The sequence below is a fragment of the Schistocerca gregaria genome, chromosome 10 (genome assembly GCF_023897955.1).
Source record: "Schistocerca gregaria isolate iqSchGreg1 chromosome 10, iqSchGreg1.2, whole genome shotgun sequence".
NCBI classification, from domain to species: domain Eukaryota; kingdom Metazoa; phylum Arthropoda; class Insecta; order Orthoptera; family Acrididae; genus Schistocerca; species Schistocerca gregaria.
The window spans coordinates 164,027,113-164,044,159 of record NC_064929.1 but is presented as its reverse complement, the minus strand read 5'-3'; the positions used below and the strand labels follow the sequence as shown (position 1 = coordinate 164,044,159).

At 47.1% G+C, this 17,047-nt stretch overlaps 1 protein-coding gene across 1 annotated transcript in view; it reads left to right on the top strand.

Annotated features, from left to right (window-relative positions):
• LOC126293507 (homeotic protein ultrabithorax-like) overlaps positions 1-17,047 on the top strand; it is a 747,590-nt gene that overhangs the window by 423,391 nt on the left and 307,152 nt on the right. The window contains exon 2 of the mRNA XM_049986758.1: positions 11,182-11,262. Coding sequence (XP_049842715.1) covers positions 11,182-11,262 — 81 coding nt within the window. The remainder of the gene's footprint in view (positions 1-11,181; positions 11,263-17,047) is intronic.

Sequence of the window (17,047 nt, the reverse complement as noted above, 5' to 3'; positions counted from 1 at the left end):
GTCCATCAATACGATACGATACTGCAGTGCCTCTGTCGTTCAGAAGTACGTCGAGACGTTGCTTAGGACACGCATGCGTGTCTCCTCTGTACCGGAATATACATAATGGATGTTGAACTGCGAGCTACGCAACGTTCAGAGATATGGAACTTCAGGTGTAGCCGTGAAGTGTGTAGATAGCTTCATGGTAAGGCCACCGCTCGCAATAAGCGGGAAATCCAGGTTCTATTCCCAGTCCGGCACAAATTTTCTTTGTCGCCATTTAATCATACTATTGATGGTTTCCATATTCGCAGCTTCGAATACATTTCATGTAACTGTTCATCTATGTTGAGTCCTGGTGTGAAAAAACAAATCCTCTGGCCATTGGTCTTCGGCCTTAGGATTGGATTGTTTGGGGGAAGAGACCAAACTGCGAGGTCATCGGTCTCATCGGATTAGGGAAGGACGGGGAAGGCAGTCGGTCCTGCCCTTTCAAAGGAACCATCCAGCAATTTGCCTGAAGCGATTTAGGGAAATCATGGAAAACCTAAATCAGGATGGCCGGACGCGGGATTGAACAGTCGTCCTCCCGAATGCGAGTCCAGTGTGCTAATCTTCCGCCTTACTTTCGTATTTTGCAGTTCTTACAGCACCAATGAAACTCTTGCATACGCTGAATCACCGAAAGTACGAACTACAGTAGCTGCCATATACGATTAGATATAGATTTTACTGCACTTTCATGCTTTTTAGGAAATTTATACAGTTTGTAATGACTTACTACAACGACATATTAAATTTGACGTATGCTCTAGTTTTCATCAACAAAGTTAATTTAAGTAATTTTTTGGAATAATGCTTAAACGTAGATACAAAATTATGAATTCTGTAATCTGCTTAGGGAAACATTGCGGAACAGTGGTTTTGTGGGTAAGGGTACAATGGTGGAGGGGGTGGGGGGGGGGGGGGGGAGTGAGGTGGGAGCAGCTCAGCTTCGGTAGTTCTCCCAGTGGTCCAGGATCATCTCATTACGGATTTGACCGATCTCACTGTTACACACCAAAGTACATGCTTTTAAAGAAGCAAGTCAAGTTCCGCTGCTCTGGCCACAGACTGCCAATCGGGACCGACCGACCACCCTGTCATCCTTAGTGGCGTGACTAGGGTGCGAACACCGCTCAGACAAACGTTGTTAGCTTTAGAGGTCTTACATGCTGGTAAAGCATTAGATAAAATGTTTCATGTCCACTATCTTTCTTGGGATGTGACAAAGAGAACTGGACAAGTCTGCCGTGGCAGCATACTGGCTGGAGAATGGCCACAGGTATCGTTTGAGGAGATTCGGATCTTGGTCTGGGTGGTTAAATAATGGTGTCCTGTCATCAGAAAAATTATCCGAGAGGAAATACCCTTGGTTTTCGAGCCACGTCAGCTGAGATAGAATTTTCGAGCCTTCGACACCATTCACTGATATCGCCATCGTTAATGGCTGAGCCGTGGTGTGGAGTGGACAAGGAGAGGGTACGAAATTGGCCGTATCTTTTTCAGAGGCACAATCCCTGCTTTTGTTGATTGGCGACTGCATGCAGTACTGTATGCACAACGACCATATATGTTAAATTAAAAGGAAGGTCAGCGTTGGCCGTAATATTGATGTTTTATTGATGGTTGAATCGGTTTTCGATCATATGGTAATCACCTGCAGTGCTGTACAAATTAACCATGTCTAATTTGTAGAGCACTGAAGATGATCACCATATGATCGAAAATCGATTCTGGTATCATTAAAACATCAATATTACGGCCAACGCTGACCTTCCTCTTAATCCCTACTTTTGCCGTCAGCTATTTAGGCTAACTGCGCCAACCAGAAAAACTGGATGGGCAGACGGGGATTCGATCCCGGCTCCTGTCAAGTGCGTGTCTGGTGCGTGAAGAGTTGTGTGTAGCGTCGCTCGGTTAGAAAATCTAAAATTAGTGATACGAAGGACTGGCTTACAACGACATAACGACATCTCGGGCATAGTGTTTGGAAAACTGACACCAAATTGCGTGTTTTTAGACAAGAGGGAAATATTGTAGCACTAAGCAGAAGACTGCCGGGTTTAGAAGAATTACACTCATCTCACACATCAGTGACGCCAGAGATGGATGTCAGCTTCGCCCCTGCAGAGAAAGGCGTATGCCAACCCGCAGGGCATATCAGCAGCTCGCGCCCCCAGCGCACGTTTTCCGACTAGACGTCTCATCACGTACTGGAGTCCTGTCCTACGGGGGACAGGGTGTCCCGCTTCCAATATCCGGGATACCTCCGCTCGCTTTATGCAGTGCGGCGGAATAAAGAAGAGATGCGCTGGAGGAGATGAACGCGTGCGGGGATAGCGGCAGAGTAGAACGGCGTGGCGCTGTGTCTCCAGCGCCCAGAGGTATTTTATTTTCGCGTTATTTATGTTCCCAGCGTGACGGGCTGGCAATGAAGCGGGGGTCCTGGACCCCCACGGGCAGATATTGGCAGAGGGACCCAGCGCGACGGATGCCTCGCGCCGGTGGAAGTAATAACGTGGACAGCGAGGGATGCTCGGGGGTGGCGGGGGAGGCGAGTTCTGTGAAGCCCCACCCCTACGTGGGATGCACAGTACTCGGTGCGTAGCGGAGTGGACAGTCTTGCTAGTTTTCCAATTGCCGTCTACCACGAATTTCTGCAGCCAATAAAAGTACGTCGCCCCAATCAGGAGCCCGACAAATACTAGCAGTAGGTTATAATTGGGCAGCGCGGGATTAGCCGAGCGGTCTGTGGCGCTGCAGTCATGGTCTGTGGGGCTGATCCCGGCGGAGGTTCGAGTTCTCCCTCGGGCATGGGTGTGTGTGTGTGTGTTTGTCCTTAGGATAATTTAGGACAAGTAGTATGTAAGCTTAGGGACTGATGACCTTAGCAGTTAAGTCCCATAAGATTCAACACACTTTTTTTTTAATAATTGAAGTGCAGCCACTCACAGAGGTCCATTGTGGGCTATAATTATCGTATGGGAGCCAGACTTGTAGATATGCTAATAGGACAATGCGGAACAGATGTACACTGGAAAAAATAGTTCTGAGTTTGGCCGCCAGGTGCAAATCTGGAGCCGTGGATGCAGGAAAGACGTATAGAAATATTGGCATATCTAATGAATTACAAACGGGTACGTGGGCAGCAAATGTCATACGAGTGGGAAAGGTGTAATGTTGATTTTATTAACATCTTCAGGTTGTACAGTTTTTTGAATATGAGAACCGGAGAAGTCGACGAAATACACGGCCGTACAACGAAATGATCCAAAGTTGCTCCCGACAGTTCCGATGGAATCTGAGCAACATGTTCCTGTAAACATTTTACAGTGACGGTATCAAGAAACAGGTGTCTGTTGGAGAAATGTATTCGTGGCCAGGGTGGTTATGTTGAGAAACAAATATGTAACCATGAAGAATAAAGATGTAGAATGTTAATAAAGTTTGTTTTATTTTAAGAGCTAAGAGAGACTATACATAAAAAGTTTCGAGGTGTAACTCTTCAGCACACCTTCGTAATTTTAAACAGCCATGATTTCAGATATAAATGTAACTGTGAAATACACGGATAATACAACAATAATTATGTTCTTCATAAAATAATAAATCTTACTTCAGTGTCATCCTTTGCATGTATCTGTTTGCTTGTTTCTCTGTAATTCATATAAATCTACAGTTTCATTCCAATCTTGATAAAATTTTGCACACTTCACCTTCATGACAAGAATAAAATCACTGTCTACGTAATATATGAAGGGGAGGGTTGTTACCAGAAACGTGGAAAAGTTCTTGCCAGTTTAATACAGATCTCTACACGATCCCATAAAAAAACACTTGGATGGACATGGGCTACATTTGGAGGGACGTAGACTGTATCAGATGATAAAATTTTCTCTGGCTTCCAGCCGCGTATAGCGGCCTAAAAGCCACGAGTTTTCGGTCGTTCTCCTCAGAAATTGTCAAGTGGCCACGTCACAATAGCTGACGAGAAATCGGTCGCAAGCTTGTGGATTTTAAGCCACTGGAAGCGGCAGGAAGCCGAACGAGAAAATTTTATAAGGAGATATCGCTCCGAAACGGTGCATATATAACAATTTACTTCAAAGTTCTTGGCCAATTTACCTCAACTTTCTACGTTCAGATGAAACAGTGAAGAAGATTAACAATAAATTAAATGCTTAACAAATTAAATATTTGCTGATAAACTGAATGTAACTCCTGTTGTGAGGATAAATTACAGCGGCAAGACCCGTCTTGGAGATAGTACCATCAGATGCGACATGATCGCGGCACCAGCGGAAGCTCAAGATTTCGACAGAAACATGATTGCAAACTCTGATTTATTGACTGGTTGCCATCGTTACATGTCGAGTGTGCCCTAGAAGATATTTTAGTCCGTGTTTCTCAGGTACTTATGGTATTAAAATCCACAGTGCTATGCAAACGCTAAGGCAGGTCGTGAATATGGTACCAACAAAAGTCACTAAATCCCGGGTCGATCAGGAGATCAAACAGAAACCGAGATTTGCCAAACTGTGACGTAAGCTGCTCGGACAGTGCTCAAGCACAACTCCACTTGAAACAGTGAAAACTGAGCTGAAACAATAGGAGGCGAATGCTCCGAAAATGTAACAACAGATGGAGCAACTAATTACCTTTTCGTACAGGGAAAATACAAAGTTTTGCGAAAATTAACTTAAGGAAATGAATTAAAAATGCTAATAGAAAACCATTTACTTCTTATCGAATTTTTACCGAGCGAGGTGGCCCAGTGGTTAGCACACTGGGCTCGCATTCGGGAGGACGACGGTTCAATCCCGTCTCCGGCCATCCTGATTTAGGTTTTCCGTGATTTCTCTAAATCGCTCCAGGCAAATGCTGGGATGGTTCCTTTGAAAGGGCACGACCGACTTCCTTCCCCGTCCTTCCCTATTCCGATAAGACCGATGACCTTGCTGTATGGTCTCTTCCCCCAAATCCTATCGAATTTTAACAGATATATCGTAGTTCTGATGACGAACGCTAATAAAAGAATCACACCTCAAATATCGCCTTAGATAAGAAGCGATTGCAGTTTTCCATCCGGTTTCCCTTCCCTGGAAGTATCAGCAAGGCACAGGGCCAACCACTATGTGTGTAGCAGATTTTAAACATACCGCGCATCGCTCGTCACAGCAGCTAGTCTGTTTATAAAACATAATAATATCGCTTTGGTTATGACATCAAAATTAAAGCAAACGTAGAATCACAATTTGGATCTCATTGGATCTTGTTTTGAAGTAGTCTGTATCGTATTCTCCAGCAGTGCACAGAGGCAGACTGGCCAGTTCCATTGCAATGTGAAACTGTGTTAGGATGTCTGAAGAGGGCGAGTTACATAGCAAGTCTTTCTTTTCTGGCGGCAACATTTCCAGTGTTACGCCAGCGCTGTGTTGATGGCGGTCATAATCTTAGCTGCCTGCCAAACCCACAGCGCGTGCTGCCTGGTTGACACAGCAGTCCGGAGCGCCTCCTATTCCGCGTCTGCGCGGGATTTCTTGCCCTCGGCCAGTCCGCTGGCTGTCCAATATCCTGCGACGCCACCTGCGGCCATCAGCGTCCCAGATGCCGGACTCCCCTTCTGTCCTTCGGGGCGTCACAGATGTTCCCTCGGGGGCCCTGAGTTTACCCCGACCGCCCTCCAGGAACGGTTCCTCCCTCTCCTACACCAGAATACGGAACGTCGAGACCAACTTCCCGCAATGTCCCGTCCTCAGAAGACAGCCCTCGGGGGAAGAATGGCAATCAAAGTGCTCCTTATCCAATTAACTAGAGCCTCACCTATCTGCGGCAACGGCCTTGCCGCAGCGGTTACACAGGTTCCCGTGAGATCATCGAAGTTAAGCGCTGTCGGGCGCGATCGACACTTGAATGGGTGACCATCCAGGCCGCCATGCGCTGTTGCCATTTTTCGGGGTGCACTCAGCCTCTTGATGCCAATAAATGATGAGCTACTCGACCGAATAGTAGAGACGTCGGTCTAGAATAGCATCATAATGACCGGGAGAGCCGTGTGCAGACCCCACGCTACCCCTATCCGCATCCTCAACTGAGGATGACACGGTGGTCGGATGGTCCTGGTTGGCCACTCGTGGCCTGAAGCCGGGGTGTTTTCACCTATCTGCGGTACTCGGAATGAAGAATTAGTAAAGCCACTCTCTTTTTCACAACTGCCGTGACCACATTAGGTGGATATACTATACTTAACCGGTTTCATTTCAAATGATTCGCCATCAGACCCAGTATCTTGTTACGAACTTAACCACAGAGGCTTACCCCTGTGACATTGTCAAACGAACTGTACACACAGGGTCACAGTGGCTCTCAATTATTTGCTGGAGACATCGCATGAGTATAGAATATTTAACGCTGAAGAGGCTGGTACACCTGCCTAATATCGTGTAGGGCCCCCGCCAGCTCGCAGAAGTGCCGCAACACGACTTGGGATGGACTCGACTGTCTGACGTAGCGCTGGAGGGAACTGACACCATGGATCCTGCAAGGGTGTCCATAAATCCGTAAGAGTACGAGGGAGGCGGTGGGGGGAGATCTGTTCTGAACAGCACGTTGCAAGGCGTTGCCCAAGTCGGAATGCACAGTGGACCGGAATGGATGCAGATGATCAGACTGGATACCTACGTACGAGTCATCTGTCAGCGTTGTGTCTAGACATACGAGGGGTCCCATATCACTCCAAGTGCACACGCACACGCCTCACACCCAAGTCCCTTGCTAACATGCAGGACCCATGGATGCTGCAGGTTGTCTCCACATCCGCACACCTCCGTCCACTCGATACAATTCGAAACGAGAATCGTACGACCAGGCAACATGTTTCCAGTCATCAACAGTCCAATGTCGGTGTTGACGGACCCAGCCGAGGCGTAAAGCTTGACTGGGTTTTTACACTAAATAAAGAAGCAATTTTCACTTATTCCTTTCCAACCGTACCATATTTTCGTATGTATGTACTCAGTTCTTGGAAATAGTCATCGCACACCAGAATTAATTACGAGGAGTAAGCTATTGGCATAAAATTTTGCGAATTTTGCGGGAACTATATCGCAACGTCTGATATCCAAAACCTCACTGTTGCGCCACATCACGTAACAGCTCAAGTTCATTCCGGAGGTGTTATTTCTTAGACTATCAGCCTGATGTCAACGGAGGAAAGAGAAGTAATGTTTAAATATTGTTGCACCGCACTGAACTAACGACTCCTTGAATGTTTTTGTATGTCGAGATTCGTAAGAAAAATTCAGACCGTATTTGCATAGCAGATCCTACGTATTATTGGCAAACGATGGTATTTGCTTGTGCCACAACAATGAGCTACACGCCAACTAATGTGTAAAACTGTATCGCAATCTCTAGCTATTCTCTACATCGCGTTCTGCGGGAAAAAACAACGTAACCATAATCTCGGACAACGTGATTTAGTGACCTGCAAGCAAGCTGTTGTACACTCTAGTTTCTCGTTGCTCGTTTTCTAAAGAAATCATTCCCCCTCAAATCGGCGATAAATAAGACCGCTGGGAGCTTGTACAGGTTAGAATATTTTACGTAATAACAGTGTACGATCACGGTGCAACGCACGTTTGCATAGTATGAATATGTAAGAGCCTTGTCCGCGCTTGTGTGCCATGCTATCGATCGGTTGTGTTACAAGTGAATGACGGGTCGGCCTAACGGAGCACCCGTTGGATGATGGCTCTTAGCGTGTGTGTTCCGGCTATCTGAACGGCATCTTCAGGGCAAACTCAGGTGATGATATGCTGCCGGAAGCCCGTTCCCAACGTTCCAGAAGCAAGACAAGAATGTGCCTTGAGGGAGTGAGCGGAGTCTGGGGACGAAATATTGTTGCGACGTATTCAGTAACATTACGATTCCTTGTTGCGTTCTCTGTATGCTCACGGTTGTAATAGTTCTTTACTACTGGCCAGTGTAACAACTTGACCTAAAAGCGGGTAGAGTAATAGTCTTAAGTTTCAAAGACGGGTCTTCAAATACATAGCAGTTTTTCTGATTGTCTTTGACGTTTCCATACAAGTAACCGATATGATAATATCTCTGATGTTTTCTTCACGGAGACCTTCACTTCATAAAGGTCACAGCAGCGTCCTGCGTTTAATGGCATCGACCTTGACCGAAAGTGATAGAAAGACGTGCACAGTAACATGCTCCATTCAGGCAGTAAGAGACTCTGTTCATTTACTTACCATATGCTGCGAAATACACGGTGTATCAAATAGAATCATCCGACTTACGAAAATCGTAACTATTGTGTTATATGAGATACGTGCGTAAACAACGTACTGTTCGAAAGAGTGAACTCTCGAGGTTTAAACGGTTCCCGCTAGTTAGCTGCAGTGTGCGACCACATCAGTTCTAGTAAAAATGGTGTCGGGACAAGAGAAAGCGTTTTCCGTTTTGCGCAATGCGGGTCAGTAATACCTGTTCAAGGTGACTTTCGTACTATGTATGGTATGGATCCTCCTACAGCACAGAGCATTAGACAATGGGATGAATAATTCCGAGAATCAGGTTATTTGTGTAAAGGCAAATCGCCGGGCCGTCCCTTAGTGTCTGACACAGATATCGAACGCATTCTCCATAGTTTCACGAGAACTCCGCAGAAATCCGATCGCCGTGCAGCTCGACAGCCCAAAATGCCCCCGATGTCCGTCTGGTGTGTGTTGCCTGGACGTTTACCCATGAAACCATACAAAATTCAGCTACTGCAAGCTCTTCGTGAAGGTGACAAACAACGACGAGTGGAGTTCTGTAAACTCGTTCTTGGCAAGATCGATGATTACAGTTTTCTTCCACGCTAAGTGTTTAGTGACTAGGCAACATTTCACTTAAATGGAAAGGTGAACCGTCATAATGGGAGAATATAGGGTACGGAACAACCACGTGAAGTTGTACAATATGAGACGGACTCTCCAAAATTTAATGTGTTTTGTGCAGTTCTACATCTACATGATTACTCTGCAATTCACATTTAAGTGATTGGCAGAGGGTTCATCGAACTACAATCATACTATCTTTCTACCATTCCACTCCTGAACAGCGCGCGGGAATAACGAACACCTAAACCTTTCTGTTCGAGCCCTGATTTCTCTTGTTTTATTTTGATGATCATTCCTACCTATGTAGGTTGGGCTCCACAACATATTTTCGCATTCGAAATAGAAAGTTGGTGACTGAAATTTCGTAAATAGATCTCGCCGCGACGAAAAACGTCTTTGCTTTAATGACTTCCATCCCAACTCGCGTATCATATCTGCCACACTCTCTCCCCTATAACGTGATAATACAAAACGAGCTGCCCTTTTTGGCACCCTTTCGATGTCCTCCGTCAATCCCACCTGGTAAGGATCCCACACCGCGCAGCAATATTCTAACAGAGGATAAACGAGTGTAGTGTAAGCTGTCTCTTTAGTGGACTTGTTGCATCTTCTAAGTGTCCTGCCAATGAAACGCAACCTTTGGCTTGCCTTCCACACAATATTATCTATGTGGTCTTTCCAACTGAAGTTGTTCGTAATTTTAACACCCAGGTACTTAGTTGAATTGACAGCCTTGAGAATTGTACTATTTATCGAGTAATCAAATTCCAATGGATTTCTTTTGGAACTCATGTGGATCACCTCACACTTTTCGTTATTTAGCGTCAACTGCCTGCTGCCACACCATACAGCAATCATTTCTAAATCTCTTTGCAACTGATACTGGTCTTCGGATGACCTTACTAGACGGTAAATTACAGCATCATCTGCGAACAACCTAAGAGAACTGCTCAGATTGTCACCCGGGTCATTTATATACGTCAGGTACAGCAGAGGTCCCAGGACGCTTCCCTGGGGAACACCTGATATCACTTCAGTTTTACTCGATGATTTGCCGTCTATTACTACGAACTGCGACCTTCCTGACAGGAAATCACGAATCCAGTCGCACAACTGAGACGATACCCCATAGGCCCGCAGCTTGATTAGAAGTCGCTTGTGAGGAACGGTGTCAAAAGCTTTCCGGAAATCTAGAAATACGGAATCAACTTGAGATCCCCTGTCGATGGCGGCCATTACTTCGTGCGAATAAAGAGCTAGCTGCGTTGCACAAGAACGATGTTTTCTGAAACCGTCCTGATTACTTATCAGTATATCGTTCCCTTCGAAGAAAAGGTGTTTGGTTCATTTTTCTTTGCCGAGATCACTGTTACAGGAAGCACGTATGAGAACTTTCTTTTCCCGCAGTTGGAGACTGATTCGAACCACTTCATTTGCCAACAGGATGGGGCACCGTTGCAGTGGGATCTGAAAGTGCGAGAATTTTCAAATCAGAGGATTACTGAGCAATGGATTGGTTGCACTGAACCAAATATTTCAGTCTGATATTACTGGCCTCCAAGGTCGCCAGACCTTACTCTGTGCGATTAGTTCTTGTGGGGATTTATAAGAGTCACTGTTTATGTGCCCCCATTACCAACAACAGTGAATGAACTGAGACATCGCAAACAGCATCTGTGGAAGCTGTAACTCAGCACGTGCTCGCTGCAGTGTGGTAACAGTTCTAATACCGCATTGACATATGCCATGCATCTCAAGAGGGGCATATTGAACACCTAGGAAAAGATATGAAGCAAAACTTTTTAAGTTTCCCGTTCATCAAAAAACTAGATTCATTATATATGTTTACTAGTTTCAGAAATACAGACATGCAAAATCGGATGATTGTTTTTGGTACACCATGTATTCGTGTGTGGACACGTCTGTGCAAAAGGGAGACCAAGAGTTGAATACACTAAACACACTCAGAAGGATGTAGGTTGCAGTAGGTACTGGGAGATGAAGCAGCTTGCACAGGATAGAGTGGCATGGAGAGCTGCATCAAACCAGTCTCAGGACTGAAGACCACAACAAAGCAATTCTGTCAGCTGGCCGAAATATGTTGCCTGCAAGAAGTAGTGGGCGACTTGGTGTAGCTTCAATCTAAAAATTTGTACTTTGGGAAGACTGCATTTTTTGTAGGAGGATATAATAAGACTACAATGTACTGTATTGTGTTTGAGTCCACATTTTGACGTGCCTTCTTCTTCCTCTTGTGTTCCAGGTGAGTGTGGTCACCATCACGGCAACTTCTCTTGGTTAAAGGATAGCGCAGGTGCACCCGTGCCTTACCAGTGGATCGCAGGTAGGACATTTCCTGTCTCTTTTTTTCATTTTAGTCATAGTTTCGCCTGTACTGTTTCAGTACAGTGTTTCAACGTCGAAAGGTACTACTGCGCAAAGAGAAACTGCCGCAATTTCACTGTAAGTTGAAAAATACTTCCTGCTAATTGTCGTTCGCTAAGGCAAGTGGTCAGTAGTTAACTTCCCAGAGTTCCTCCGTTGGTTTACTGCCAACTCCTCCGGTATGTTTTGCTGACAATTTCATTAGCTTCACCGACAGATTTAGGTAGTGTATTACTTTTTCCCCTTTCTCACATCTTCACTATCCTGTTAAGGTCCAGAAAAACATCTACCTTGAGACCAGAAGGAGGGTTCGAAGTAGCTGGCTTTAGAGGAGAGCTATCCGCATCGAAAGCGGGAAAACGAGAAGGCGGAAATGAAACGGCTAGAAGCCTTTACACTGAGGTAACAATAGTCACGTAATAGCGATATGTTTATGTATAAGTGGTATAAAACGGCAGTGATTGCTCACCTGTCACTTGTGCTCAGGTGATCCATGCGAGAAGGTTACCGATGCGACTACGACCGCACGACGGAAATTCATGGTCTTCGAACTCGGAATGGTAGTTGGCGCCAGGCGCATGAGACAATCCATTTCGAAAATGGTTCAAATGGCTCTGAGCACTATGGCACATAACAGCTGTGGTCATCAGTGCCCTAGAACTTAGAGCTACTTAAACCTAACTAACCTAAGGACAATACACACGTCCATGCCCGAGGCAGGATTAGAACCAGCGACCGCAGGGGTCGCGCGGTTCCAGACTGTAGCGCCTAGAACCGCTGGGCCACCGAGGCCGGCCATTTCGGAAATCGTTAGCGATTTTAATATTCCGAGATCTACAGTGTCAAGAATGGGCCGATAACACTAAATATCAGGCATTGCCTATCACCTTTGACAACGCAGTGACACATGGCATTCACTTAGCGACTGAGAGCAGCGGCGTTTGCGTAGAGTTGTCAGTGCTAACAGACAAGCAACACTGAGTGAAATAACCGCAAAAGTCAGTGTGGGACGTACGACATAATTTGACATAAATGGTTTATGGCAGCAGACGACCAACGTGAGTGCCTTTGCTAACAAAACAACGCCTGGAGCGTGAACATGCTGCTTGGACAGTAGACGACATGGTCAGATGTGAACTGATTTTAATTGTTAAAAACTCATGGTATGGTCCGAGTGTGGCGCACACCATGCTCAGCCGTGGACCCAAAGTGTCAAGAAGACACAGTGCAGCCTGACGGTGGCTCCATAATGGTATGGGCTGTTTTTACATGGAATAGACTGCTTCCTCTGTTCCAACTGAACCGATCATAGACAGGAAATGGTTCTATTCGGCTACTGGGATAGCATTTGCAGCCATTCATGGACTTCATGTCCTCAAACAACTATGAAACATTACACAGAGCCACAGTTGTTCGCGACTGATTTTAAGAACATTCTGGACATTTCGAGTGAACTATTTACCCACCCAGATCGCTGGTCTGAATTTATAGGACATATCGAGAGGTCAGTTTGTACACCAAATCCTGCACCGACAACACTTTCGCAATTATAGGCCGCTATAGAGGCAGCAAGGGTCAGTATTTCCGCAATGGACTTGTTGAGTCCATCCCATGTCGAGTTGCTTCGCCACACCGGGAGCAAGCAGGTCCGACACTATATTAGAAGGTGACTTATGACTTTCGTTACCTCAGTGTATATACGGAATGTATGGAGTGTATACACAGTGCATGTGGTGTTGTATATAAAGTAAACACTGCAGGTAAAGGAGAATGTCACCCAAACGTTTTACACGCAGCACCTACACTTCTTATTGGTTGATCTGAATCGACCTGATGATGGATGCTTAAACTACTGAAACGTCTAATGGAAAAAAAGTTACATGCGACTTTTATTAATAAATTTGTAATTTATCTCCGTTATTAGTGCATTGGGTGTAGTGTTGCTTCATCCCACCTTTGTAGAGGAGGTCGCCCAGTGTATAAAATATACACTGAAGCGCCAAAGAAACTGGTATAGTCATGCGTATTCTAATACAGAAACGTCTAAAGAGGCAGAATACGGCGCTGCGGTTGGCAGTGCCTATATAAGACAACAAGCGTCTGGCGCACTTACTAGATAGGTTACTGCTGCAACAATTTCAGGTTATAAAATTAAAGGGAATCTGAACGTGGTGTTATAGTCGCCGCACGAGCGATGGGACACCACATCTCCAACGTAGTGACGAAGTGGGGATTTTCCCGTACGACCATTTCAGGAGTGTAAGTTGAATATAAGGAATCCGGTAAAACATCAGACCTCCAACGTCTCTGCGGCCGGAAAAAGACGCGGCAAGAGCGAGACCAACGGCGAGAAAAGAGAATCGTCCAACGTGACAGAAGTGCAACCCTTCCCCAGATTGCTGCAGATTTCAATGCTAGGCCCTCAACAAGTGTCAGCGTGCGAACCATTCAACGAAACTTCATCGACATGGACTTTCAGAGAGGGAGGCTCACCCACATACCTCTGATCAATGCACGACACAAAGCCTTACACCTCGCCTGTGCTCGGCAATACTGACATTGGACTGTTGATGACTGGAAACATGTTCCATAGTCATACTGTATCGAGACGATGGACATGTACGGTTATGGAGAGAACCTCATGAATCCATGGACCCTGCATATCAGCAGCGGCTATTCAAGATGGTGGAGGCTTTGAAATGGTGTAGGGCATGTGCACTTGGAGTTATGTGGCACTCCTGACATGTCTAGATACGACTCTGATAGGTGACACATACGTAAGCATCCTGTCTGTACCCAGCGTCCATTCATTCATTGTCCATTCCGACGAACTTGGTCGATCCCAGCAGGACATTGCGACACGCCACAAGTCCAGAATTCCAGAATGAGATTTTCACTCTGCAGCGGAGTGTGCGCTGATACGAAACTGCCTGGCAGATTAAAACTGTTTGCCGGAGCGAGACTCGAACTCGGGACCTTTGCCTTCCCCGGGCAAGTGTTCTATCATCTGAGCTACCCAAGAACGACTCACGCCCCGTCCTCACAGCTTTGCTTCTGCCAGTACCTCGTCTCCTACCTTCCAAACTTTACAGAAGCTCCCCTGCAAACCTTGCAAGACTAGCACTCCTGAAAGGATATTGCGGAGACATGGCTTAGCCACAGCCTGGGGAATGTTTCCAGAATGAGGCAAAGGTCCCGAGTTCGAATCTCGGTCCTGCGCACAGTTTGATCTGCCAGGAAGTTTCAAGTCCAGAATTGCTCCAGAGTGGCTCTAGGAACACTCTTCTGAGTTAAAATGCTTCCGCTGGCCACCAAACTCCAAAGACATGAACATTATTGAGCATATCTAGGATGGTTTGCAACGTTGTGTTCAGGAGACATCTCCACCCCTCGAAGTCTTACAGATTTAAGGACAGCCCTGCAGGATTCATGGTGTCAGTTCCCTCCAGCACTACATTGGCCGAGTCTATGCGACGTCGTGATGCGGCACTCCTGCGTGCACTCGGGGGGGCTCTATGCGATATTAGGCGAGTGTACCAGTTTGTTTGGATCTCCAGTGTAGATCATACGCGTTTGCCACAGCCTGAGGACGGTGAGGGGTTCCTCAAGAGTAGCGCCGGTGTGACGCTCCGCCACGCGAGCGGGGCTGTGCGGTGTGGCACGGCAGGGGTCTCCAAACTACGGCCCGCGAGAGCCGGCAATCCGGCCCGCGTTAGCTGACCGGACATCCCCCGCATTCGGCCCGCCAAGGACCGGGCGAGGTGCCGTATTGGTTAGCACACTGGACTCGCATTCGGAAGGACGACGGTTCAATCCCGTCTCCAGCCATCCTGATTTAGGTTTTCCGTGATTTCCCTAAATCGTTTCAGGCAAATGCCGGGATGGTTCCTTTGAAAGGGCACGGCCGATTTCCTTCCCAATCCTTCCCTAACCCGAGCTTGCGCTCCGTCTCTAATGACCTCGATATTGACGGGACGTTGAAGACTAACCACCACCACCGCCACCGGCCCGCCAAATAGTTGAGGTGGTACCTATACTGCCAACAACTGAGTTTCGAGACCTATCGTGACCAATACATTGGCTAAACTTATTGTTGCGCCGCTTGAAATAACAATGCGTTGACATACTCTACCTCTGTTACTTCTTGCCACAATAGTGTTGGTAACAATGATTTTGAGATTTCGTTAACTTTGCAGGACACTTTCGTGAAGAATGTGCAGTGACACACTTTTTTTTGTCGGTGAAACACGCCAGAATAAAATACGCCAGAATTTCGGTCAGGTAAGTCCACCAATCAAAATTATCTAATTAAATAAAACGGCGATCGTGGAGTGCTTTAAACCCACCAGGTAGATCTTGGCCCTTATGACTTCGTGGAGGAGTCAATGTGACCCGCGGACTAAAAAGTTAGGAGACCCCTGTGGTACGGCGTGGCGCGACGCGACGCGACAGGTGCCCGGCGAGTGGTCAGCCTCGGCGCTTCCTTTCGCAGTGCGGCCACCTTGCCCGCGCCAAACTTCCCCCTCCGCCGCGGTACTTTTCTTCCCTCGGCGGTGGTCGGGTTTCTTGCTGCAGCGCCGCTGCCGTTTGCAGCTCGTTGTTGAGACGGGCCGCGCAGCTCTCGGCGACGCCCCATAAATAATACATCTCTCGCCGCCGGCGATTACTGGGAAGCCGACCGTCGCGGCGCGGCAAGAACACGCCGGCTCCGCTAGCTGCCGGCTGCCTGCGTGCCTGCATTCCTCCGCTGCTATCCGCCCCGCCGTCCGGCCCACTTTAATGATCTACAGTCCTTTCTGCACCTCGTTCCGCGACGTCGCCGCAAAACACTCCTCCTTCCGTGCCGCCTCCTCCTCCTCCCTCCCTCCTTCATCTGCCGTCCTCTTGCTCCGGTTTCCGTGCGCGCACACACCTACCTCCGCCGGTAGCCACGCATGCCGGACGGCGAACTGCATCGCTGCGCGACAACGCAGCAACCCGACACTTTACACTCCTGGGCTGCGCTGAACCTGCCGATTCCGGTCGTCCGATTTAATCCGTGACTCTTCCCACGAGTCACGGCACTCGCGCGCAAACTGAGCCTGACCACAGCACTGTAACAAGTTATTCTGCTTCTACATATAGACCGAAGAGCCAAAGAAACTGGTACACCTGCCTAATATCTCGTAGAGCCCCAGCGAGCACGCAGAAATGCCGCAACGACATGTGGTACGGATTCGACTGTATGATGGTCCAAATGGCTCTGAGCAATATGGGACTTAACTTCTGAGTTCATCACTCCCCTAGAGCTTAGAACTACTTAAACCTAACTAACCTAAGGACGTCACACACATCGATGCCCGAGGCAGGATTCGAACCTGCGACCGTAGCGGTCGCGCGGATCCCGACTGTAGCGCCTAGAACCGCTCGGCCACTTCGGCCGGCGATAAGACACGTCAGTTTCGTAGTTGACAGAAAGTATGCAGTGTAGAGGGAAATCAAAACCTACATACAGTAAGGACTGTCCAATGGATGTAGGTTGCAGTACTTATTCGGAGATGGAGACAATTACCCAAACTGGGCTAGCGAGCGGAACTGCATCAAACCAGTCTTCCAAGTGAAGACCACAACAACAAACAAGTGGTTGTCCGTAGTTATTGTGGCCACCTGTACACAAAATATCGTGTTAGACAACGTTCCTTTGTAGACCTCACTGGACACATCGGACACCATTTGAGAGTGTACAGTTTCTACTGCTCTCTACA